Raw genomic sequence first — 24,782 nt, 5'->3', positions numbered from 1 at the left:
GGGTAGATGGAAGTTGAGAGAGAGAGAGAGAGAGAGAGAGAGAGAGAGAGAGAGAGAGAGATTGAGAGAGAGAGAGAGAGATTGGGAATAATGGGAGTAGTGGAAAGAAAATTGGAACAGGATTTGGGAGACTTGAATGTCCTGTCTCTGACACTGTCTTGTGTGGCAGAGCACCAGCAAGTAACTTAACTCCTCTGCCTCAGTTTCTTCTCTCAAATTGGGGCTATAATTATAATGGGTATTATAACCATCCCCATTAATCCAACCCTCTCCAAACTTGATGACACCACAAATCTTCCTAGTTTCCCAGGGTCACAAAACTCAGTCAGCATTGATTCTTCCCTGTTCCCACTCTTCACATAATAATCAGTTGCCAAAATCCCATTGATTCTGTCTCCATAATATCTCTCACATCCTCCTCTATAATATCTCTCATATCTGTGCTTTTTTCAGATTCTTATCATCTCACGTCTGGACTATTTTAATAACCTCGTAACTGGTTGCAGTCTATTTTCAGTACCTCCTCTCTCCAATCTGTCCCTCATAGGAATGCCAAATAATCTTCCTAAAACATAGACTTGCCTCTTTTATTCTCTGGCCAAAACCTTTGAGTTGTTCCCTATTGTTTCTAGGTTAAAATACGAGCTGCATTGCTGGCATATACAGTTCTCCATGGTCTGACTCCAACCTCTACTTTCCAGTTTTACCTCACATTCCCTATCTCTCTCCAGCCTCCTCACTTTGTGTTTCTTACTAGCTATTTATCACTTTTTGGTTTTCACACAAATTGTAACTCATGCCTGCAATGGTCCCCCATTTCTGCCTTTCAGAATTGTTTGCTTCTTTTGAAGCCTTTAGTGATCTTCTACCCAAAAATGTTTCTTCCTTCCTCAATTTTCCCAGAGCATTTTATCTGTATTTATTCTTTTCCCCTTGTATCTTATATTATATCCTTAGCTTCATACCTGTTGCATCTTCACCCTACCCTCAATCAAGTATAAGCTTCTTGAAGGCAAGGGACTTTTTAATAATTCTTTCATCTTAATATCCCTAGTGGCTTGTCCATACTAAGCATTTACTATAGGTTTGTTGAATATAATTAACCCCACAATACTTTCACCGTGTTGTTATGAGGCTCAAGTAAACTTAGGAATAAAGAAAATTTTTGGGAAAGTTGGTGGGAGGCAGATTGGGCTTGGGAATTCATGGTTTTTTGTTTGAGCTAGAGTCTCTTTTTCTATTCCTCAGGGCCTCCACGTGGTACCACCTAGTATACTGTCTGTCATTCCCCTTATACATCCTTCTTTTTATCCTGGTAGGTTCTCCCTTGACATATTCTGACTTACTTGCTTTGCTTTATCCCTCTGCATGTTCTTCTTCCTTTCAGATACTGGTTCCCCAGAGAGTATCCCCATCTGGAGTCACCTGGGCCAAGGCACTGAATCTCCCAAAGACCAAATTTGGCCCAAGTCACATCTCCCTGGTGGCTACACTGAGGAACTGAAGAGTTTTCTGGAAAGCAGAGAAGAGCACCCCTTAGCCAGGGCCCATCCCTCGGCCCCTCCTTCAGGGCTCCTTGGGGACAGGAGGGGCTGGGTGGGACAGCTGTGCTATGATTTGGTGCCTCGGCCTGGCCATCCTCAGCCTGATCACCAGTCAGAGGGCTGACGGTGAGCTCCTACTGTGGCTCATGAAGCCCAGAAGTACACACACACACACACACACACACACACACACACACACACACACATGCACACACTCTACAGCAAGGGCCCAGCTTGGGAAGAAAGAGAGCCCCTAGCCCCAGAATGGGTCCTGAAGGGCTGTGGGGCCTTGGGTATATATATATACCTCCATCAGGAGACGGCCAAAATAAATGTTTCTTTGAATTAAAGCCTTCACCCCTAAGTCACCTGTATAACCCTGACACAGGTACTCCTTGCTGTGATCCCATTGTCTCTCTCCCCTCACTCCCCACAGGCCACGTGAAACCTGAGGCAGTAACAGTGGTGGGCCATACTGGGGAGAGTGCCTTGCTAAGCTGTGACCTACTGCCCCCCACGGGGAGGCCCCCACTGCACGTCATCGAGTGGTTGCGCTTTGGCTTCCTGCTTCCCATTTTCATCCAGTTTGGGCTGTACTCCCCCCGTGTTGATCCTCACTACGTGGGTAAGAACCATTCCTTAGCAGGGGCAGCCATGTCATAAGGAAGGGGGCTGGGACTTTTTAGCTTCTTAATCATGCTCTCCTAACCCTCATCCCATTGCCCTAACCTTTGGTCCCTTACTCCCATGCCCAGCTTTTATCAAGTTGATAATAGCTTTACTTTGGGGATTCTATACCCCAAACCTCTGAACTAATCCCATCCTGAAGTCCTATCAGACTCTACTGTCAGATTTGTCATAAACCCAATTATCCTGCTCTTTAGACCCCATCCCCTTGGGATATACATAGAGCTAACATAGGGCCCCAACTTGTGTCTCCCTATGGGAAGTTTCCCAAGGCTAGAATACAGAAGAAAAGAAGATGTTTCTAGAGCTGGAAGGCACCTTAAGAGGCCATGTAGTCCAAGCTCTTCATTTCAGAGATGTCAGGGCTCCAGAAGGCCTTAGTCCATTCTATCACAATATTAGAGTGCAGCTTGATAATGAAGGAAAAGGAGGTACACCTAGGCAGATGAGGAGGGTCTCTAGACACTGAGTTACCCAATGGTTAAACAAGGGGTGAGGCTTGGATAAAGGATGTATTTCTTTCCCTTTCATGCCCCTGAGGCTGGGGTAGTGAACACCAACGTTGTTTCTTTCTAGTGCCTTTACTCTATCCCTCAGTCCCTGGGTGGCTCTGCTTCCTTTTAATCCCCTAGCTGGAGACATAATTCTGGGTGGTTAGTGCCTAGGGCCAGGGGCAAGCTCTGGTCTCTGAATTTAGGAGTTAGGGGAAGGGGTAATACAAAGGAAGAAAAAACTACCTGCTTCTCCTGACTTAACCCCTAGCTCTGCAGCAACAGATAGGAAGGAGATATCCGTTGTCTGTTAACCCCTTGAGTTACACTGCAGTTGAAGGCATCCCCTTCCACCTACCTCCAGAGCCAGAGCCTTGAGATGGCAGTGATGGAGGCCGGAGCAGGATTACATGGAGATAGTGTGGGCTAAGAACTGGATGGGATGGGGTGTCCTGGTAGGGTGGGGATCAAGAAAAAATTATTCCAGCAACCAGTGTTGGATAGGGATGGAGTTTAGACTATCGTGGTGGTAGACAGGATTGGAGTTTCCTAAAACTCTGAATAAGGTATCCCTCCACCTCCCCATCCACAAAGTCTTTCCATGCTGAACCTCCCAAGGAGAAGCCCAGAAGAGGCCACTGAGGGGGAAGAAGTGGGATCCTGAGAGTCCAACCCCTTTCTCTAATTTGAATCCTGGAGGGAGCTGTGGGATTGGTTGAGGCTTGTGGAGGAGGTGCCAGTGGGAGAGGAGGAGACTGGCAGGTACCTAGGGGAGAGATACCCAGTGATTTGCTTCTGATTTTTTTTTCAAACGAGGACAGTTGTTGGCTACAGGCCCAGTTGGGGGAAGGGGTATGGTCAACTTCATAGGACCCTTCTCCCTCTGTGTATGCAAATGATGCTCCAATTAGGGCCACTAGAATAAAAACAGCTTTACTGCTTAGCTTGGTTAGAGTCTGTGAGGAGATACAAGTTGTAAGAGAGAGTGGGGCCCCCGGCTGTGCAAGAAGGACCTGCCTGGGCAACCTCTCCTACTGAAAAGGTGGGGCTGCCTGTTTGCCTAAGAATGTGCTGGGGGGCAGGGAATTTGGGATAAAGAAGATACTTTCCCCAATGATTCCCTACGGGAACTCTGAAACTCTTAACTTTCTACCTTCCCAGCCCCCACCCCGCATGACCCCCACCACTTCCCCTCCTGTAGATGTCAGTCTCCCAAACAGATCATTTTCCCCTAGGACATCTTGTGGGGGTGGAGGGGTGAACAGAGATATACTGTCAAGCAAACACCCACCGTCTCCCCTCCTTTTTTTTGTTCAGTTGCTTTGGTTTCTTACTCAACCTACCTACCTGGCTTTTTACCTTTATTGTCCTCATTTTCTCTATTACTCCTTATGTACCAAAGGGCTCCTGGGGGTGATGTCTCTGGGGAAAAGGCATGGGGAATAAGGGAAGTAACTGTTCCCTAATTTGGGGCTCCTTCTTACCAGAGGCAAGGAGTTGCTGGTCAGTATGCTGGGTTAGGAAGTCAGATAGGTAAGAGATACCTGTTGCTTATTAACCCCTTGAATGCACCACAATTAGGCATTTCTGTCTACCACCCCCACTCCCTGCCTAACCCCACCCCCCATTCCCTAGCCCCAGGGCCTCTCCTGCCTTTGTGTGGGGACTCCCAACCACAGAGTTGCCAAGCAACAGGAGGTGGAAGTTGTTTAGGACAATGATGTTTTGTCATAAACCCTCTGGGCTGGTGTAGGGGAGAGAGGTACAAATGCCGTGGTGTCAGTAGGGGGTGGGGCAGGATGGACCTGAGATTTAGGGCATATCTTTGGGAAAATCAGTTTAGGACTTGGTTGGGGGTGAGTGGGAGGGGAATTAGTGCTATACTCCAGGAGAATGTTGGACAGTCTGATGTCAAAAGGGTAAGAGTTAGGGTGTGAGCAGGAGAAGAGGTTTGGGGAAAACTGAGATTGTAGAACCAGGCCTAGATGCCCATGTTCCACGAAGAGTCAACTATTTTGGAGTTTTCTTGCCTGGGAAGGAAGGACTGGCAGCTAAGAAGAGTTAGGGGGAGAGGGACTTTTGGTGTTATGGTGGGATAAGACTCCCCATGCCTTCCACCCTAAAGCAAGGAAGCTCAAACACGGTTTTTCAAGTGGAGGATATCATTAATTTAACAGACTGGTTGAATGCTTAGCAGCAGTGGATGTGGGGGGGGGGGAGGACGGAGTGGGACAAGAAAAGGAGAAGATAGATGGCACATCCTTGAAGACTTTATAGACTTACATGCAAGAAACAATCTGAGCTTACTCTAGACTTCAATACTTCAGTGGATTGCTGATTTCATTGGCCTAGGGCTGGCTGCCACTGGTGCAGCCAGATTACTCACTGCAGCCCATTCATTTTCTGCCCCCTCTGTCCTCCTGTTTGAAGCACACAGGGCCCTGGGTGATGTGTCTTTTCTGAGTAGGAGAAGATGGGGAGAAAGGAAGAAAGAACTTATCCTCACCGTAAAAGAAGTTTCCTGGAATAAAGCCCAGAACTAGCTCTCTTTCCTTCAGTTCAAAAATAATTTATTAATCCCACCCTTCAAGTACCAGGTGCTGTGCTAATCACTGGGCATATACAAAGACAAAAAGAAAATGGCCTTCTAGGAGCTGGTGTCCTATTGGTTGGAAATAATGTGCCCAAATAAGTAAATATAGGTTAAAAAAAATTTTTATGCCAAATTTATGATTTCATTGGTATAGGGAATTCTCAGTGAGAAAACTCCCTCAACTAACATAGATATAAGCACCTGCTCTAGAGAGTTAATGTGGGCCCTGAGTTGTTAAGTGACTTGCCTAGAGTCACACAGTCAGTATATGTCAGAGACAGAACTTGCACTCAGATCTTCCTGTTTCTGAGGCTAGCTCCCTCTCCACTACTTCAGGTTGCTTCTCTGTAAGTATAAAATTATATACAAAGTAATTACAAAGTATTGGGGGGTAAGAGGAGGGACAGCACAAAACTTTTGAGGGAAGGGGAATCAGGGAGGGTCTCCCATGAGGAGGGAGGGCTTGAGCTGATATTTTATGGACTTTCATTTTGTTATTTTTATCTTATTGAAAAGGCAGTGTGCTGTAATAGGGTAGTACAGAGGCCCACAACACTCCTACCAAACCAGATTAAGGTGTAATTGGGAAATTTTTAACAAAATAAAAATACAACACAATATAGATAATGCTAATATGTGGTTTTCTGAGGCAATATGCAGCCCACAGAGATCCTTATGTATGGTTAGTGACCTCAGTTTCTCTTTTGGTTTGATACTTGTCAGAATAAACTGAGAACTGGCCAAAAAGTTAGGAAGATCCAGAGTCAGGTCCTGCCTCTGAGATACATGCTGGCTATGTAACCCTGAGGGACTCACTGAAATTCTTGGTGCTGACCTTCAGTGGTAGAGAGAGTTTCTTCATTTGGGAACTCATTCCCCCCTCTGATGACATCACAGGTCCAGTCACTACCCTACTAATGTTTGTTGTTCAGTTGTTTTTCAGTTGTGTCCACTCTTCATGACCCCATTTCGGGTTTTCTTGGCAAAGATACTGGGACTGGTTTTCCATTTCCTTCTCCAGCTCATTTTATAGATGGGCAACTGAGGCAAACAGGATTAAGTGACTTGCCCAAGATGGCACAGCTAGTAAGTGTCTGAGGCTGGATTTGAACTCAGGTCTTCCTGACTCTGGGCCTCGAACTCTATCCACTGTGCCAATTAATATTGCCAGGCTTTAAACACTCAAAACTGAACTGCTGTTGAAGTATCCCAGGCTAAGGAAGCGGCTGTGCATTCTTTCTGTTCCGGGTAGGTTGAGAGCTCAAATGCTTCCATCCATTCTCTCCCATTCAGAATGCCCTACCTTTCTCCCCTGTACTCCTCCCTTATGTGTCTCTCCTTCAAAACCCCCAGATTTTATCTCTTCCAGGAAGCCTTTTCTGGCTTCCCTTACATATCTCTCTACATTATCTATTCTTCATACCCACTACATTTGTTTACCTACACAATTGGCACTAGATTCTTCTGCATTCCATCCTCTGCTTCCGTGGCCTTATCTCTTCCACCAAGGTCAAGGATTGTCTCCAGCTCTCATAACTAGCACAGAACTCTGCTTGCCTGAGGTTCCACCCCCAACCAGGAAGAACGTACTTGTTGTGGGCCAACAATCTTATCATCTGTAGCAAAGAACAGAAGACACCGGGGACCTCTGCTCCCCAGAGTATGCCGTAGAGGCTGCTATCATCTGTTCAGCTCTGTGTCAGGACGGTCAGGTGTTCCACTTCACCAAGTATTCAGGTTAACTGAGAGTTAACCACAGAGATCCTGTGGCAGTTGCCAAAGTCTATGAAAATGTGCTCTGCACTGAGGCATTAGGAAACAAACTTGATCTTCGATAAACCAAAAGACGCATCAGTGTCCCAGGGTCACCATCATGACATCTGTTACCACTCTTAAAACCTATTGAAGCCACCTGGTTACCTGAGTTCCCTGGTGGGTTTGAATCTATATCAACTGGAGTTTATTGCAAGTCTTTTCTTAGTAAGGTATCTGTAGACCTATGTCGAGAGTACTCAATATCCAGAAGTGTAGGGATATGGTTAAATATTTACATGCCTGGCCCAGGCTTATCATCTGGGAGGGGAATTAAATGGAAAATCCTTAAACAGGTCCACCCATTCTGCAGTGTCACACCTGTACAACTCAGGGCCCATCTGAGAGTGATTTGCAAAGGGATATAGTCCACCGAAATAAATACTTGTTAATATGGGCCTTAATGTCAAGTTTCCTTAATATGGGTAGTTCTTCCTTACAGTGGAACTATCCTAGATTTGAGTAGCAAGGGATATGACCAAAGTATGATTTTGCTTATTGGGAATTCAAAGAGATAGAGGGAATTGAAGTATTGCAGGGAGCAAAAAGTTGGAATTGAGTTTTATGCGTGTGTATTGGGTATGTACTTTTGGGTTGCAAGTCTACATGAAGCCAAGTGAATATCAGTAACTTAGCCTAGGCATCCACTATGTCTATCAATCAAGCATTAAGTACCTACTATGTGCTGGACCAGAAGTCAGGAAGACCCGAGTTAAAATTCGGCCTCACACACTTACTAGCTATATGACCTTGGGCAAGTCATTAACGGCTGCCTAGGAGGTAGCTTCGTGGCTCAGTGGAGAGAGGACTGGGCCTGGAGTCAGGAAGACCTCAATTCAAATCTGGCCTCAGATACTTACTAGCTGTGTGACCGTGGCCAAATCACTTAACTTCTGTTTGCCTTAATCCACTGGAGAAGGAAATGACAAACCACTCAGTATTTTTGCTGAGAAAACCCAATGGACAGTACGGTCCACAGGGTCACAAAGAGTCAGATGTGACTAAATGAACAACAACAGTGTGTTTAATGGTACAGCACTGTTACTGTACCCCAAGCACCCCAAGCATTGTGGTGGGCTTGAGTAGCCAAAGACAAAAGAGAAGCTTTGGTCTCTAGCCTCAGGGAGTTTATGGTCAGGTTTTTGCTTTTTTAAATTTTTTGGTAGGCAGTGGGGTTAAGTGATTTGCCCAGGGTCACTCAGCTAGTAAGTGTTATATGTCTGAGGCTGGATTTGAACTCAGGTCCTCCTGACTCCAGGGCTGGTGCTCTATCCACTGCACTACCTAGCTTCCGATAATTCCATCATTGTGGAAGTGAATTTTTTTTTCTTTTTGCTAGGCAATTAGGGTTAAGTGACTTGCCCAGGGTCACACAGCTAGTGTCTTAGACATGTGTTGTATGTCTAAGACCAAATTTGAACTGAGGTCTTCCTAACTCCAAGGCCAGAGCTCCATCCACTGCACCACCTAGCTGCCCCTTCAGGGAGTTTACATTTTATTGGGAGGCCCAAAGCTTTATTTGTATACAAGTCTAGTCCTCTCCTAACCTGGGAGCTATTTTAGGTCAGGAGACTGTCATTTTTTTTCTTCCCATCATTGTATCCCCATTACCTAAACAGCATCTTAGTCTGAAGTAGGTGTTTAATGCTTATTGAATTGAAAGAAGGAAAGCAGGAAGTCTATGCTTAGGACCAGGGCCAGCATCAGCCAGGACCCAACCACGAGTCTGCAAGTAGGAGTGAGCACGAGTGCCTAGGGAAGTCTACAAAGCTACCTGGAGTGTTTTGTAAGAGGGAAAGGAGGAGAAATGAGTCTAGGAGGTTGGTTTATATCAGTCCCTCCAGTATAATTCCCATAAATCCCAGTGTCTTGGCCCTGAGGGTGGATGTGGGTAGAAGATATAGGCTTGTATGGAGCTATACATGGATACATCTGTATGAATTTCTGAGACTGTCCAGAGAAAGGCCATCAGGATGATGAAAACCCTTGATTCCATGCCCTAGGAGGATGCATTGAAGGAAGTTAGTCATGTTTAGCCTAGGGAAGGGAAGGTGGACCTGGGGGGGCAGTGCTTGGAGTAGGAGGAGGGGGAATGATATGTCTTCAGGTGTCTCAAGGGCTATCATGGAGGAGACATTAGACATTTCTACGTAGCCCCATAGGACAGAACTGGGAATAATAGGTGGAAACTGCAGAGAGGCACGTTTAGATGTCAGGAAAAAAACAACTGTTCTTTAACACAGCTGGCCAGAAGTAGAGGGGTGTGTGTATGGGGGGGGGTTCCCCTTTTCTTGGAGGTCTTTGAGCAGAGGCTAGATGATCACTTGTGGGTTATATTAGTCTTAGTTTATAGATTGTACTAAATGACCAACTTGGACATTCTGTGATTCAGTGATTCTTCAGATCATTCCAGGGTGTGAACATCTAGAGGGAAAGGGGCTTCCTGAAGTAACAAGGCATCTGATTTTGCTCCCAGCCTGTTTGCCTGGCTGACCTGGGTTCTAGCCACCCTAAGGCGCTTAGGCCTCTGATAATAGCTCTGGGAGATTAGGGGCTTTGGCTGGAGAAACTTGGCCCCCAGCCAGGACAACCAGCTCTATTAGAGTTACAGGGGCCCTGATTCCCAGTGTGGGTGGATGTGGGTGGCAGGGTCAGTGGGGGAGGGGGAATGACAAGGGATGGTAGTAGCTCGATGGTGTCTCAAACAGTTTTAGCCTTACTCCTGAAGAAGGACTTTGGAGGTAGAATGTCTTTTGGGGTAATGGGGTGAGGAGGATAATTCCTACAAAAAGATGGAAGAAACCGAGAGCTAGAATCGCATTTTGTCTGCCTTCTTACCCTTAGGCTATTTATGTTGGAGCAGGAGGGAGGGTTTCCTTTTGTTTGGGGGAGGCTCCTAGCTATAGAAGCAGTAGCAAGTGGGAGAGAGGAGAGGAGGAGAGAGAAGGGGGAGATACCGAGATAGGGATGCTGGGCAAAGGAATCAGCTTTTTCAGACCCCTTTCCCGGTTGCGGTAGTATGCTCTGCCAGAATTCCCAGCATCCAAGGGGACAAGGGGTTGCCCTGGGTGTCCATAAGGAGTTTTTCAGAAGATACAACCCTTTATATTGATGTTTCTTTTTCTAGGGCGTGTGCGGCTACAGGAAGGAGCATCCTTACTAATTGAAAGGCTTCAGACAGAGGACCAGGGTTGGTATGAATGTCGGGTGCTCTTCCTGGATCAGCCCAACCCCGAAGATGACTTTGCCAATGGCTCCTGGGTGCACCTCACAGTTAACTGTACGAGCTGGGGAACAAAGTAGTTAGGGGGAGGAAGGAAGTCTAGGGTTGAAGGAAATATGGAGGCAGGGGAGCTGGAAGGAACTGCTCAAAGGGGATAATGGGAAGAGGTTAATCTTTCTACATAAAGTGCAGTTCCATTCTACAGCTTTTCATTACACACTTCCCCCATTTCCACGTTCTACCTTCTCTCCCCTTCTTCCCTTCCCCTTCATCTTTTCTCCACTCCTCCTCCTTACTCTGCCCTCCTCCTGGGATTCCCTTGGTTATTACCTACCATCCATGTATGGTCTTAACCCTCTTGCAAAGTCTGTTGGCACACATTGTCTCCTTTGAATCCTCAAAACAGAGGAGGGAGGACAGTTTTATCCTCATTTTGCAGATGATACAATTGAAACACAGACTAGATGACTTGCCCAGGCTCACCCAGTGATTTTGGAGGGAGGACTAGAAATCTGATCTGTGCTTTCAGTTTTCCATACTGCCTTCCTTCTTCCCCCCTACCCTCGAAAGGCCCAACTCACTGCCTTGTCATTCCAAACAGGTCTGCTGTGGGGGAGGGTGTGGGTGCATCAGTCTGACTGTCCCACTAATCCTGGCCTGGCTCTCAATGACAGCTCCACCCATCAATCATGGCCCTGGGCCATGGATTGCCTGGGCTGGTCGGGGGAGCAGCTGTGGGTAGGGTCACTGTGGTATAATGGAGAGAGGGCTGAACCCAGAAGACCTGAGGTCAAATTCTGCCTCAGATGCTTACCAGCTGTGCAACTCTGGACAAGATTAACTTTCTTGGCCTGTGGTTTTTCATTTATAAAATGAGGGCCTTGGACTCACTGACCTTTAAGGTCCCTTCCTGCTCTGTGCTATGGATCCTACTGTGGATCCAATTTAATTAACTTTAGGGGCCGTCTGCTTTGTGCTAGAGATTATACTTCTATTTTTCAGTGTCTGTCTGTGTGTCTCCTTCCCCTGCTTGGGGGAGAATTGCCCCGATGCTTCCTGGCCAGGATTCTTTAACTGGGCATAGTTGGGGATGATTTTGCTGACTCACCCAAGATAGAAACCCTACTTCTTCCGCCCATTGATTGATTGATTGGGCAGGGCCTTGTGCCTCTCACAACCTCTTTGTCAACAGCCCCTCCCAGATTCCTGGAGACTCCCCCACCAGTGTTAGAGGTTCGGGAGTGGGAGCCAGTGACCCTGCACTGTGCGGCCAGTGGCAGCCCCCAGCCTCATGTGGCCTGGAAGCGTGATGGGCGGGACCTGGGCCAGGGCCAGGGCCAGGTGCAGGTATGAAGCACAGAGGGTGGCATGGGAAGGAAATTGGGGTATAGAGATGGGGCAGAGCAATGGGCAGGGAGGAGGAAGAGGATTGTGACTACTCCTCCCTGCAACAGGCAGCAGGAGGCAGTCTGGCTTGATCTATTCCTGAAACTAAGTGACTGGGTCACAGGGTCTCCCTGTTCTTGGGGTTCTTCTGCCCTCTGCTGGTCATCTTTGGTAGCACAGGACTGCTTGGAACTAAAACTGAGATGAGAGTTTGATTCTTCTCTCCCCATTCTTCCCCCCAGGTGCAGAATGGAACCCTTAGGATTGGAAGAGTGGAGCAGTCCAGTGCTGGAATCTATACATGCCATGCTTCCAGCACTGAGGGCAGTGCCACACATGCTACCCACTTGCTGGTACATGGTAAGTAGTAGGGTTAAGAGGGAAGGAAGGGGAAGAGATGATGATGTAGTAGGAGCTGGGAGGGGGAGGGGGGAAACCAAGGCCATTTGCTTCCATAGGAAGGACAATGAGAGCTGGGGAGAGAAGGGCTGAACTCTTCTTTGCCCTGATCCATACCTCTCCTGTCTCTCAGAAGCTTAGCTCTTCTATCATCTCCCTGCCACCATCTTCAATTCCTCCCTATATAATGGCTCTTTTCCTGCTGTCTATTAACATGACAAGGTCTCCCACATCCTTTCAAAACTTTCATCTAGCCCTGCCATCTTGCCAAGTTACCATCTCGTATCTCTTTTTCCTTTCACAGCCAGAATAAATCATCTCTACTCCACTTGTCTTCCTGTCCCCACCCCTCTTCTCAGTACTGCTTTTGACCCACTACTTGGAACTGCTCTCTCAAAGATTGCCATTGATCTTGAAACTATTGTCTAATGGCCTTTTTTTCCAGTTCTTATTCATTCTCCATGACTTCTTTGTATATTTTTGTATACTTTGATCTACTTTTGATACTCTTGACCACCCCCTCCTGGATGCTCTCTCCTCTCTTTGTTTGATTGACACTGCACTGCCCTGGCTCTCCTATGTGTCCAGCCACTTTTCTTCAATCTTCCTTGCTGGCTTATCATGCATCTTCAACCCCTTATGTACATATCTCTCCCTTTGTAATATCACAGATTTTCATAGGTTCTTAACCTGGGGTCCATGGACCTATTTTAAAAATATTCTCATAACTATATTTCATTGTAACTGGTTTTCTAGGAATCAGTTTATACATTTAAAAACACTGCTCTGAAAATGGGTGGACAGGTTTCACCAGACAGCCAAAGGACTCTATGACCCATAAAAGGTTAAGAACCTCTGGATTCCACTGTTATCTCCATGAAGATGCATCTCTACCCTACATCTATAGATCTAACCCCAATTTCTGTCTTTTCTTGATTCCCCCAGTTAATTTCTCCATCCTCAAATTAACTTGTATTTACTTAACTGTCTACAGGTGTTATTTCCCCTATAGGCCAGGAATTGCTTGAGGGCAGGAACACTTTCCTTTTGGTTTTTGTATTCCCAATATTTAATACAGTGCTTTGCACATAGTGAGCAAACTCTTTAAATTTGAATTAAATATGATGTTAAGAATGGAGAAGTAAGAGGACAGGCATAGCTGGTGTCTGAAGCCCAGGGCTTGTGAGGAGGAGCCTCTTGGGCTGAGCCTGTTAACCTAAAAACTATGTCTTGGTTCCAGGGGCATCAATCAATCTACAGATAATTACTGAGCCTCAGCTATGTTTCCAATCATATTAAATTTGTTGTAAAATGTAACAGCCCAGGATGACAGGGTTTAGAGCTGGATGGGACCTTTGAGATCATCTTGTCTCAGCTTTTCATTTTATAGAAGAAGAAACAAGTCCCAGGGAAGTTAAATAAGGTCCTAAGGTCACTCAGATAGTAACAAAGTTGGGCTCTCTGGCTCCAGATCCAGGGCACGTCCAAGTACCCTGCCCTTAAGTAATATGCCATCAAATTGGAGAGTACTAACACAATAAAGCCATTCCAGAGCCAAGTGTTAGAATGGGAAAGCATTGGCCATCAGTGCATCAGGACTTCTCAGGAGGAAGGATGACTTCATGGAAGTGGAAGGACTTTATCTGGGAACTGGAGGAGGGTTGTAGGTGGAGAAGAAGAGGAGGTAAGGAATTTCAGGTAGGCAGAACAGCATGAGCAAAAGTATGAATGAATGAATGAACATTTTGTGTACAGGGAGATAATGGAAAGACCAGATTGGAGTGGAGTGGAGTTATGTGTTAGGGGGAGGAATAAGGTTGGTTCCGTAGATCGGATGACTACTTTTCTGTGTTGTTTTGCAAGGAAGGATTCATTAAATACCTGCCATGTGCCAGGCATTGTGCTAAGCACTTTACAGATATCTCATTTGATTCTTGAAACAAGGCGGCAAGGTGGGTGCTATTATTCCCATTTTGCAGCTGAGAAAACTGAGACAGAGGTTACATGACTTGATCATGGTCATGTAGCTAGTAGGTGTCTAAGGCTGGATTTGAATTCAAGTTTTCCTGACTCCAGGCCCAGCAATCTATCCACTGTACCACCTAGCTGCCTCATAAAAATTTCTTGATCAGGTGTAGATTTGATTAGATGGTCTCTGAAATCCCCTCTACTGCTAAGATCCTGTGATTTATATTATGGAATGTCTTGAAAAATTATAATAGTAGCTAGCATTTTTATAGTGCTTTGAGGTTTACAAAGCACTTTATATATGTATTACCTTATTTGAACCTCACAACAACCCTCGGAGGCAGGCACTATTATTATCACCTTTTTTTTTAACAGATGAAGAAACTGAGGCTGAGAAAGGTTAAGTGACTTACCCATGGTCACACAGCTAGGATTCAAACTCAGGACTTCTGGACTTTTAATCCAGCACTGTAGTCACAGTACTGCCTAGCTTTCCACTTGAGAGCCCAGTGGAGGTGTTCAGACTGGATGCCATAGAAATATTTACCCTCTCTGGGCCTCAGTTTCTTTATATGTAAAGTGAGGTTGCACTAGATGAACTAGGAGGCATCTGGGACACATTTTGATGAAATAGAAACCTCCACGGGTTTGTAACTAGAGGACTTGAGACCCCAGCTTTGCTACCTGTGTGACCATGGGCCAGTCATGAGCCTGTTAACCTAAAAACTATGTCTTGGTTCCAGGGCATCAATCAATCTACGGATAATTACTGAGCCTCAGCTATGTTTCCAATCACATTAAATTTGTTGTAAGACATAACAGCCCAGGATGACAGGGTTTAGAGCTGGATGGACCTTTGAGATCATCTTGTCTCAGCTTTTCACTTTATAGAGGAAGAAACAAGTCCCAGGGAAGTTAAATAAGGTCCTAAGGTTTTCTTTCAGGGTTTTGGTTTCCTCATCCTGTAAAACAAAAGGATTGGACTAGATAGCCTAGATTTCTTCTAGATCAAAGCCTAGGATTCTAGCACCTAGCACAATGCTTAGAACATAGTGTGTACTTTATGAATGTTTGTTGAATTGAATCTTATAATCTCTAAAGTTTCTTGCACCTTTAACTCCTCTGCTCATAAGGAATATGGGAGCCATGGTACATTCTTGAGGAGGGAAGAGAGAAAAAGAGTTTAAAGATATGCATGAGGATTGAGGGTGAGGGAGAGACTGTAGCCAGACCATCTAGAAGGCTTCTGAAGTAATCCTGGAATAAGGTGATGAGAACAAGGGAAGTAGGAATAGAAAATAAAAGGAGAATCTGAGAGACATTTTGAAGGAAGAAACAAGAAGACTTAGAATGGCCATCTGGACTGAAGAAGAGGGAAGGGTCAAAGATGACCCCGAACTTGATAGTCTGGGAGATAGGAAAAAGCCTAGCTTGTAGCCCTGGGTTCATATATGGCTTGATGGGAGCCTCTCATTGATCAGCCTGAAGACGCCAGGAGCTGTGCTTGTGTGTTGACTGAGTAATGCCCTTTTCTGCCTTCTCCCTGATGAAAATGGCAGAGTTTAGGAAGGGGAGCTGGTTTTGCAGAGAAAATTGTGATTAGATATAATATTCTAAGTGGAGACAGTCTCTGTGTCTGGTGCTCTGCTATCTCCATAACAAATGATTGTAATGTGTCCAAGAGAGAGGGGGTCAAGCCTTGACTCAAGGGGATGGAGACAGAGATGGGGAAAGGACCAGGCAGAGAGTTCTCTTTTCTGTGGTTCTAATAGGAGTATGATAGGAGTCCCCTTTGATGCGCTTCCCCCACAGGACCACCAATCATTGTCGTACCCCCCGAAAATAGCACAGTTAATGCCTCCCAGGATGCCTCCTTGGCCTGCCAGGCTCAGGCTCACCCTGCCAACCTCACCTACAGCTGGTACCAGGGAAGCACCAATGTCTTCCACATCAGGTGGGACCCATTAGTTCTGTCTGCCCAGAAGGGAAACAGAAGGGAAGTTTGGGTGGGGGAAAGGAGATGAATGGAGGGGAGCCCCCTTCTGGGTGGGACAGGGGCCCTAATAACCTCTGTAAGAAAATGATCCCAAATAAGCCAGGGAGGGCCAATACAATCAAACTGGAGAACCAGGCCTCCCTGCACAACCCTTTTCTTTTTCTCCACACCTCAGAGCTGATAGTATAGTGGCCCCTCTCTCTTTGCTGCTGCCAGTCCCCAGAGTTACCACCCTCACCCTATTCACCCATTTTCCTGAACTGGATATAGATGTCCCTTTTATTTCCCTTGTTCACCAGAGGTAAAGAATGGGGATGTTTTTGGGTTGTTGTTTTTTTTTTGTGAGACAATTGGGGTTAAGTGACTTGCCCAGAGTCACACAGCTAGTAAGTGTTATGTGTCTGAGGCCGGATTTGAACTCAGGTCCTCCTGACTCCAGGGCCAGTGCTCTATCCACTGTGCCACCTAGCTGCCCCAAGAATGAGGATTTTTTTTTTCTTCTGCCACCAGTCCCCACTTGGATTCCAAGGTATAGGTGGGAAGAAACTCACATGAGAAGAAAACTCATGAAGGGTGGTCTGGGATCCAGCTACAAGTGCATATTCCCCTACCTGCTCCAGGATTCCTTTACATACTCTCCACACATATTGCATTGCAGCCGCCTGCAGCCCCGAGTTAGGATCCTGGTGGATGGGAGCCTCTGGCTGCAGGCTACCCAGCCTGATGATGCTGGACACTACACCTGTGTGCCAAGCAATGGCCTTCGCCACCCACCCTCAGCATCTGCCTACCTCACTGTGCTGTGTAAGACCTTCTCTTAGCTCAGAGATCTCTATCCCTTGTGGTTCTAGCCTGCCCTTCCAAAGCTTTTTTCTTATCACCACCAGTCCATTATCACCTGCCACACTTCTGCAGCCTCCTATCCCTACCCTTTCTCTCCCACCACCCCTTGGGGCATAGGATCCTCTGGCCCATATGTCTTTTGTCTCTCTTTATTACCTGCTTCCCTTCAGACCCTGCCCAGGTGACAGCAATGCCCCCAGAGACACCCTTGCCGGTGGGCATGCAGGGAGTGATACGATGTCCCACCCGTGCCAATCCCCCTCTACTCTTTGTCAACTGGACCAAAGATGGCCAGGCCCTGCAGCTGGACAAGGTACTGGCTTGGGGGAGGGGAGAAAGGTCACAACGGAAGCCAGGTAGTATCAGGAGGAGGTTTGGGGTGGGGGACTTGGGGCTTTTGTTTCCTCATCTCTAAAAATGGAAGGGGGTGTAGACTCAATAACTTATAACATCTCCTATCTCTGAAGTTCTGTGATTCCTTTGGTCTGATCTTCAGTTCCCGGGCTGGTCTCAGGCTTCAGATGGCTCATTGGTCATTGCTCTGGGGAATGAGGATGCCTTAGGAGAATATACCTGTACTCCCTATAACAGCCATGGCACCACTGGGCCCTCCTCCCCAACCCGCGTGCTGCTCAAGGTGAGTGAAGGTCCTGGGCCTCTTCTGTCCCTGCCTGTCCCCCAGCCTCTCCTTATCCTGAGGCAGCCATGTCAGAAACTCTGAGTAAGTGCTAACTCCCAGTGTTAGTTAGCTTCAACACAATCGGGGGGATAAAAGGAGGGGTGGGACAGGAACAGTGTCCATTCTGTGCAGAGCACTGTGCTAGATACTTTAAAGAGGCACAACTTCAAAAGGGATCCTCCCTGCCTTCATGGAGTTTATGATCTAATAGGAGAATAAAGTCTGCGGCACTAAATACACAGTGAGTGCTGCAGAATAAAGTGCTGTATGAGGTTTAAGGCAGAAGGCTTGGGCTGGCAGGAGGGCTCTGGGAGACTTTCGTGGTGATAGCTTTAATTTTCTTCAGTTCAACAGCCTTTCAGTTGAAGATGCATTTACTGAATGTGAATATATATATACACATATATGTACCCTTGTATGTACCTGCATCTTATACAAAGACAAAAATTAAATAGCCCCTGCCCAAAAGGAAGATGATAGTCTTGGCTTCAAAAGATGATAGAAATTGAACAGCTGGAAGGAAATGAGGACATTCAGGAACTGGGAACATAATGAGCAAAAACAAGGAGGTGAGGAAATACAAAGTATATTTGGGGACAGAGAGTAGGCCAACTTAGAGTGTATGAGGAGAAAGGGGTACTATAGCACCTGCTCTGTGCTAGGCACTGTGCTAAGTGCTTTAAAATTTTTACCTCATTTGATCCTTACAACAATCCTTGCAGGGTAGGCGATAATATTATTCTCACTTTACAGTTGAGGAAACTGAGGCAAACCTAAGAAGTTAGGTAACTTGCCCAGGATGATACAGCTAGTAAGTGTGTGAGGCCAGATTTGAACTCGGGTCTTAAGGCCCAGCATTCTGTCCACTTCACCACCAGCTGCCTCAGTTAAGATTGGTTGCTAGATTGTGGAGAAACTTGAATGCCAGACTCAGATTAATGAACTTTCCTTTGTATGTAGGGAGTCACTAAAGAATTCTGAGCAGAGTCATGACATGACTTGATTTATAGATGAGGTAAATCAGTTTGGCAGAGGTAGGAAGGATGATGCAAGCCATTCTCCCTGCCCATCTGGATTTCTGGAGTGGGAAGCTGGCTCTAAGGTCACCAAAACAAGAATTGGAGATCTGTTCCCTCCTGATCCTTCCAACCTGATGCAAGCGATTCACTCTTTTCTATAGTGGTCCAATCTCCTCTGTTGACTGTCTATCACAGGGGGTCATCTATCTGCCTAGAAATAACTTACCTTCCCATATTTCCTGCCACCTCAGCTGAAGTCATGGAGAGTCAGAAAAATCAGAAGAGCAAGTGGGGAAGGAACAGGGAAAATGAGAGAACTAAGTGGTGGGAGAGGCTGACCCTCAGACACATAAGATAGACGTGCATATTAAGAATGAGTTGGGGTAGAAGATTGTGTTTGTTGTAGTTTGTCTTTAGTTCTCAAAGAGGACCATGACATCAAGGAGGTGATGCCATGATGTGCAGGTGAGGTGGATTTAAGTGAGGAGGGCTGTGCAAAGTCACCAGCCTCACTTTCTCCTCCGGAGCCATCTGGGTCCAGTGGCAAGATGTAGTTCAGGATGACTGCAGATGGCCCCCTGGGGTAGGAGATGGGGTGCTACTAGAGCCCCCACCCTGTCCTTCTACCCTTCAAACCTCAATCTACATTTCAGGCTCCTCCAGCTTTCATTGAACAGCCAAAGAAAGAGTACTTCCAGGAAGTGGGGAGAGAATTGCTCATCCCTTGCTCAGCCCATGGGGACCCTACCCCCACCATCACCTGGTCTAAGGTGAGACACCCAGACCTGGTCCCCATAGTGCTCAGCATTCATTTAACTCCTACCCTTTCATCCCCAGGCGTCTGGTGGGAAGAAAGAACCCAAATGCCTCTTCTGAGGAGGAGGCAGGGAATTCCAGGATCCCATTCTCAGTTATGGGGTGGAGTGGTGTTAGGGAGGATGAGGGATGCCTTGGGTAAAGGTATGGTAGTCTTTGTCACTAGGAGTGACAGATGGTTCTTCTGCAGGTGGACCGAGGCCTACGGGGTGAGGCCCAGGTGGATAGCAATAGCAGCCTGGTCCTGCGGCCACTGAGCAAGGAAGCCCATGGGCGCTGGGAGTGCAGCGCCAGCAATGTCGTGGCTCGTGTGGCAGCCACGACGAATGTCTATGTGTTAGGTCAGTGTCCAGGGGTCAGAGTTTGGGGCAGAGGGCATGGGGTGGGGCAGATGGGGAATCTGGACGTGGGGGCTTGGATCCAGAGGCACAAGGTTTTGAGGATATGGAAGGGGGCTCAGACGTAGAAGGGCCTCAGGATAGAGGACTCGGGCCTCCACCAAGACCCTGCCATATCTCCTTCCCAGTCCCCTCACCCTAACCCTACCCTACTTCCATCTCCCTAACAAGGTACCAGTCCCCATGCTGTCACCAATGTGTCTGTGTTGTCCTTACCTGAGGGGGCCAATGTCTCCTGGGAGCCTGGTTTCGATGGCGGCTACCTGCAGAGGTTCAGTGTGTGGTATACCCCTCTGTGAGTATTCCTTTACCCTCTGCTTCTTCCTGGCCACTTCCTTGAGGCTTTTCTCTTCTCCTTAACCACCTTAATCCCTTAATTGTCCTCCTTCTTGTCCCTTCTCCACTCCCTACCCTAGACTCTTCCCCAAATCTCTTATCTCTCTGATCCAATGGCTCTGTGTCTATAACAGCAGTTCTCAAAATGTGGTCCAGGGACTCTTTCAGAGGGTCCACAAGGTCAAAACTATTTTTGTAATAATACTAAGATGTTTTAGTTTCTAATATGGTAAATAGCAGTAGATATAATCCACATAAATGAAAGTTTGAGTACAGCTTGATCTGGATCAGTTCTGGGCTTTGGGTTCCTCTGATGGGTTAGTCTCAGTTCCCAGCTGAATGAGATCAGGAGTCAGCCACCAGGGAACTGGAGGACAAATACAGAAGGAGTGGCTGAGGAGACAGGAAGACCTAGACTACTTGTTTGTCCTGGGACCCAAGGGCTCTCTTGGTCCTGCCACACACATGTCCCAATTTTTCTCCCCCCAATCTCAGAAAATTCTGGACAATACTTTCAGGAAACCAAATTATGTCACTCCTCTATGCCCCAAACCTCCCCAGTTCATTAGCCTCCTTGCTCTCAATTTCCACAGGGCCAAGCGTCCCGACCGTGCACACCATGACTGGACATCCCTGCCAGTGCCTGCAGGTGCTGCCCACCTACTGGTAGCAGGTCTGCAACCCCATACCAGCTACCAATTCAGTGTCCTGGCCCAGAACAAGCTAGGGAGTGGCCCTTTTAGTGAGATCATCTCGTCTTCTCCGAATGGTGAGACTACTCATCCTAAGAGCTATAAAGATAAAGCTGGGGCAGAGATATGGGAAGGGTTTGAGAGGGGCTTGGGTGGGGACAGGAATGAGGAATTGAAAAAGGGGAGAGAGAGGTGTTGGGAACTTGGGTATGGGAGACAGTTAAATAGGGGAAGATTGGAGAGGGGTGTTGTAGACTTACATGGTTTACAAAAACGTGGAGGTTAAATGTTAGGGACTGGGGCAGCTAGATAGGGTACTGGATAGAACACTGGTCCTGGAGTCAGGAAGGTCTGAGTTCAAATCCTCAGATACTTACTAGCTGTGTGACCCTGGGCCAATCACTTAACCCCAAGTGCCTCAAAATACAAAACAAAAAAATGTTAGGGGACTGAAGAAAGACCTAAGAAGTGGAATGTTGATTCAGAAAAGAGAATGGGTGGTTGGGAATTGTAGAAGGATTCCGATGAGGTAGAGAGGTAGGCATTTTGAGAAGGGGAATAGATGAGCTGGAGGACTGAGGACGTAAGTGAAGCAACCTTAGTCCTGAGTGTCTGCTGTTCCTAGCAGGGCTCCCAGCTACCCAGGCTGTCCCTATGTCACATGCTACGGAATCCCAACTACCCCTGTCTCCACCCCGAGGACTCATGGCCGTGAGGACCTCGAGGGGTGTGCTGCTGCACTGGGAGCCTCCCCTGCTGGCTCCTGAAACTTTGGCCAGTTATGCCCTGGAAGGGCGGCATGGCTCGCATGGCTGGGAGGTGCTGAACAGGGCCATCAGTGGAGCTGACACTCAGCTGCTGGTGCCTGGGCTCATCAAGGTAGGAGAGAAAGCCTGGTGGGCAGGGGGTGGGGAGGGAGGGAGGAAGAGAGAGAGAGAGAGAGAAGAGAGAGAGAGAGAGAGAGAGAGAGAGAGAGAGAGAGAGAGAGAGAGAGACAGAGAGACAGAGAGAGAGAGACAGAGAGACAGAGAGAGACAGAGACAGAGAGAGAGAGAGACAGAGAGACAGAGACAGAGAGAGAGAGAGAGAAGAGAGAGAGAGAGAGAGAGAGAGAGAGAGAGAGAGCAAGCTCATTTAAGCACTTATTATGTTCCAGGCACTGATAAATGCTAGGAATACAAATGTAAACAAATAAGACAATCTCTGTTTGTAAAGGGGAGCTAGGAATGGGGAGAAGGGCTAGAGGAGAGGGGTCTGGGAGGCAGGCGGCAGCCAAGTGGGTGGAGCAGTCAAAGAGAGAGTGGGTCTGCAGTGAAGTGGGCATGGCTGGGCCACTTTGGGAAGGTCTGGGCTAGGGAGTCACCAGTTGGGAGAATGGGCCCTAGAATGGTTTCTCCAGCATGGGAAGGTGGTAGGTGAGGATTAGTTTTCATCTGAGGGGTTTTCCTCCTGTGGCCTTTGACATCATTTCCCAGGTGATTCTTCTGCTCCTTATTCACTGTTTCCTTCTCCCCATCACCTTCAAAAAGACATTTTATTTTGTGCCTGCTCTACATGGTACACTGAGCTGTCCCCTGTGCTCTTCCCCTTCTCTGACCCTCTTGCCCCAACTTAGGATTCCTTCTATGAGTTTCGTCTTGTGGCTTTTGCTGGCAGCTACATCAGTGACCCCAGCAACGTGGCCAACATCTCCACAGCTGGTGAGGCCTGGGGTGGGTCTGTGCTGGGTTTGTCAGCTTTGGGAATGGTGGGCCCTTGGAGTCTTTGGGGTCATTCTGTTTGCCTCAGCTCCGCCACACTGACTTCTTCTCTCATCACCTCCACACTCAGGCATGGAGGTGTACCCTTCCCGAACACAGCTTCCTGGCCTTCTGCCCCAGCCTGTGCTGGCTGGTGTGGTAGGTGGTGTATGCTTTCTCAGCGTAGCTATTCTCATCAGCACAGTGGCTGCCTGTGCCATGAACAGACGTCGGGCTGCCAGACTCCGAAAACGCCACCAAGGTAGGCCCTGTGCTACTGCTACCTGGGTTCTGCAGCCCTCCTAGACCCCAGCTTCTCATCTGTACCCCAACTGAGGGAGGATATACCCCAACCTCACCTATTTTCTCACCTAGGCCCTCTTCTTCATCCCCAGAAAGGGTCCTCTACCTATTTGACCCCAGCCTTGCCAAGCCCAGCTTCCAAGCTGCAGGACAGCTCCTATTCTCCTAGCTTATTTGCCCTAGTACAATTCCCATTCTGCCTTTAGGCCCCACCCATGGCCTATATTTCTACTCCATGTTCATACTTACTGATGATGAACAACCTCTTTTCCCTCACGTCGTGTGCCATGCCCCATCATAGAGCCTTGCCCCAGCCCCTTTTCCTCCCCACTCCCTCTAGAGGACTTTGGAGCTTCCCATATTGGGGCTGGGGGCTCTATGGGGTGGGTAGGAGGAGCATGTCCCAGGGACTGGAGCATGGAGTAAACAAAAGACCAGAGTCCTCTCTCCATTGCTATCATCATCCCCCTGTTCTCACACCCTTCCAGATCTACCACTCATCTTCTCCCCCCCAAGGAAGTCACCTCCCAAGTAAGTTCTTCCATTCCCTAGTCTTTTGACCCTGCTGTGCCTTGGGCTCTGCTACCTCCTTTATTCTCCTTCACCTTAGGTGGGGAAAAGAGTCTGTGGGGCCTTGGGGGGTGGGTGGGACTTGACTGGAGCTGGAGTTTGAAGCAGATCAGATGGGGGGCCTGAGGAAGGGAAGCTCCACCTTTAGCCTTCTCACAGGCCAGGGTCATTGTGCCAGTCAGGGCCCAGGCTTACCACTGTCCCTAGGTTAGTCCTCTCTTTCCTTTAGACCAGGGGTTCTTAACTTGGAGTCCATGAACTTAAAAAAAATTATAATAATTCCTGTAGAATTTGTTTCCTTTGCAATCTGTGTTTTATTTTGCGCATTTAAAAACATTATTCTGAGCTGGGATCCACAGGCTTCACCACACTGCCACAGAGGTTCATGGCAAAAATGGTTAAGAACCCCTGTGTAGACACTGGCTTTGCCTCCTGCCTTCATCTCCTCGGCATTGTCTTGTCCTATTCCAAATCTCCCATCTCTGGCTCCTGGGTTGTTAGAATTGTCCTGTGCCCCCTCCTGACATGGGCACTGATGCCCTGCCCCTCCCCAGTTCTGCTCCAGGCTCGGGCAGCCCTGACAGTGTGGTGAAGCTGAAACTTCAGGAGTCACCATCTCTCAGCCTTCGACAAAGCCTGCTGTGGGGGGAGACCAGTCAGCTCCCCAGTCCTCCTGCCCAGCTCCTGCCTAGCCCACTGCCTCTGGAACCAATTTGCCGAGGCCCCGATGGGCGATTTGTGATGGGACCAGGTGCTGGGGCCCCCCAGGTTTCACTGACCCAGATCCAAGATGAGCCCCAAAACACAGGCCATCATCAGGCTCACTCACGTGACTGTAGCAACAGCAGTCCCAGCGGAGTGGCCCAGCCTCTTTATATTGCTGACATCAGTCCTGTGGGCCCACCACCCAGCCCCCTGCCAGCCCCGGGGCCCCTGCTCCAATATTTGAGTCTGCCCTTTTTCCGGGAGATGAACGTTGATGGGGACTGGCCCCCTATTGAAGAACCCAGTCCCGCCCTGCCTCTTGACTACATGGATACCCGGCCAGGCCCTGAGACAACCCTCTCTCGACCTCTGGGCTCCTCATTAGGCCTCCCTAAGGCAGTTCTGCCTGAGAGCAGGGTCAGCAGGCCGGGCTCTGAGTCATCCTACACTGCTTTGGCAGACTGGACACTTCGAGAGAGGGGGCTGCCTGGGCCTCCCCCCGCCGTGCCCAGAGGCAGCCTCACCAGCCAGAGCAGTGGAAGGGGCAGTGCCTCCTTTTTTCGCCCCCCCTCACTGGCCCCCT

The 24,782-nt window shown here is 47.9% G+C and overlaps 1 protein-coding gene across 1 annotated transcript in view; it reads left to right on the top strand.

Moving 5' to 3' along the window:
- The first annotated feature begins 1,507 nt into the window (after positions 1-1,507).
- Positions 1,508-24,782, top strand: part of IGSF9 (immunoglobulin superfamily member 9) — a 24,743-nt gene continuing 1,468 nt past the window's right edge. Inside the window, exons 1-18 of the mRNA XM_078156191.1 lie at positions 1,508-1,670; positions 1,981-2,169; positions 10,255-10,407; positions 11,543-11,697; positions 11,979-12,096; positions 15,916-16,057; positions 16,758-16,903; positions 17,113-17,255; positions 17,439-17,579; positions 19,294-19,410; positions 19,647-19,797; positions 20,026-20,149; positions 20,784-20,959; positions 21,511-21,761; positions 22,498-22,582; positions 22,713-22,883; positions 23,413-23,455; positions 24,049-24,782. Of these exons, the coding sequence (XP_078012317.1) occupies positions 1,613-1,670; positions 1,981-2,169; positions 10,255-10,407; positions 11,543-11,697; positions 11,979-12,096; positions 15,916-16,057; positions 16,758-16,903; positions 17,113-17,255; positions 17,439-17,579; positions 19,294-19,410; positions 19,647-19,797; positions 20,026-20,149; positions 20,784-20,959; positions 21,511-21,761; positions 22,498-22,582; positions 22,713-22,883; positions 23,413-23,455; positions 24,049-24,782 (3,097 nt within the window). The 5' untranslated portion in view covers positions 1,508-1,612. The remainder of the gene's footprint in view (positions 1,671-1,980; positions 2,170-10,254; positions 10,408-11,542; positions 11,698-11,978; positions 12,097-15,915; positions 16,058-16,757; positions 16,904-17,112; positions 17,256-17,438; positions 17,580-19,293; positions 19,411-19,646; positions 19,798-20,025; positions 20,150-20,783; positions 20,960-21,510; positions 21,762-22,497; positions 22,583-22,712; positions 22,884-23,412; positions 23,456-24,048) is intronic.

Source organism: Phascolarctos cinereus, unplaced genomic scaffold (assembly GCF_003287225.1).
Source record: "Phascolarctos cinereus isolate Bilbo 61053 unplaced genomic scaffold, phaCin_HiC Scaffold_5;HRSCAF=322, whole genome shotgun sequence".
NCBI lineage: Eukaryota > Metazoa > Chordata > Mammalia > Diprotodontia > Phascolarctidae > Phascolarctos > Phascolarctos cinereus.
Note: the sequence above shows the minus strand (reverse complement) of the source record. Positions and strands in the feature narration are given on the sequence as shown.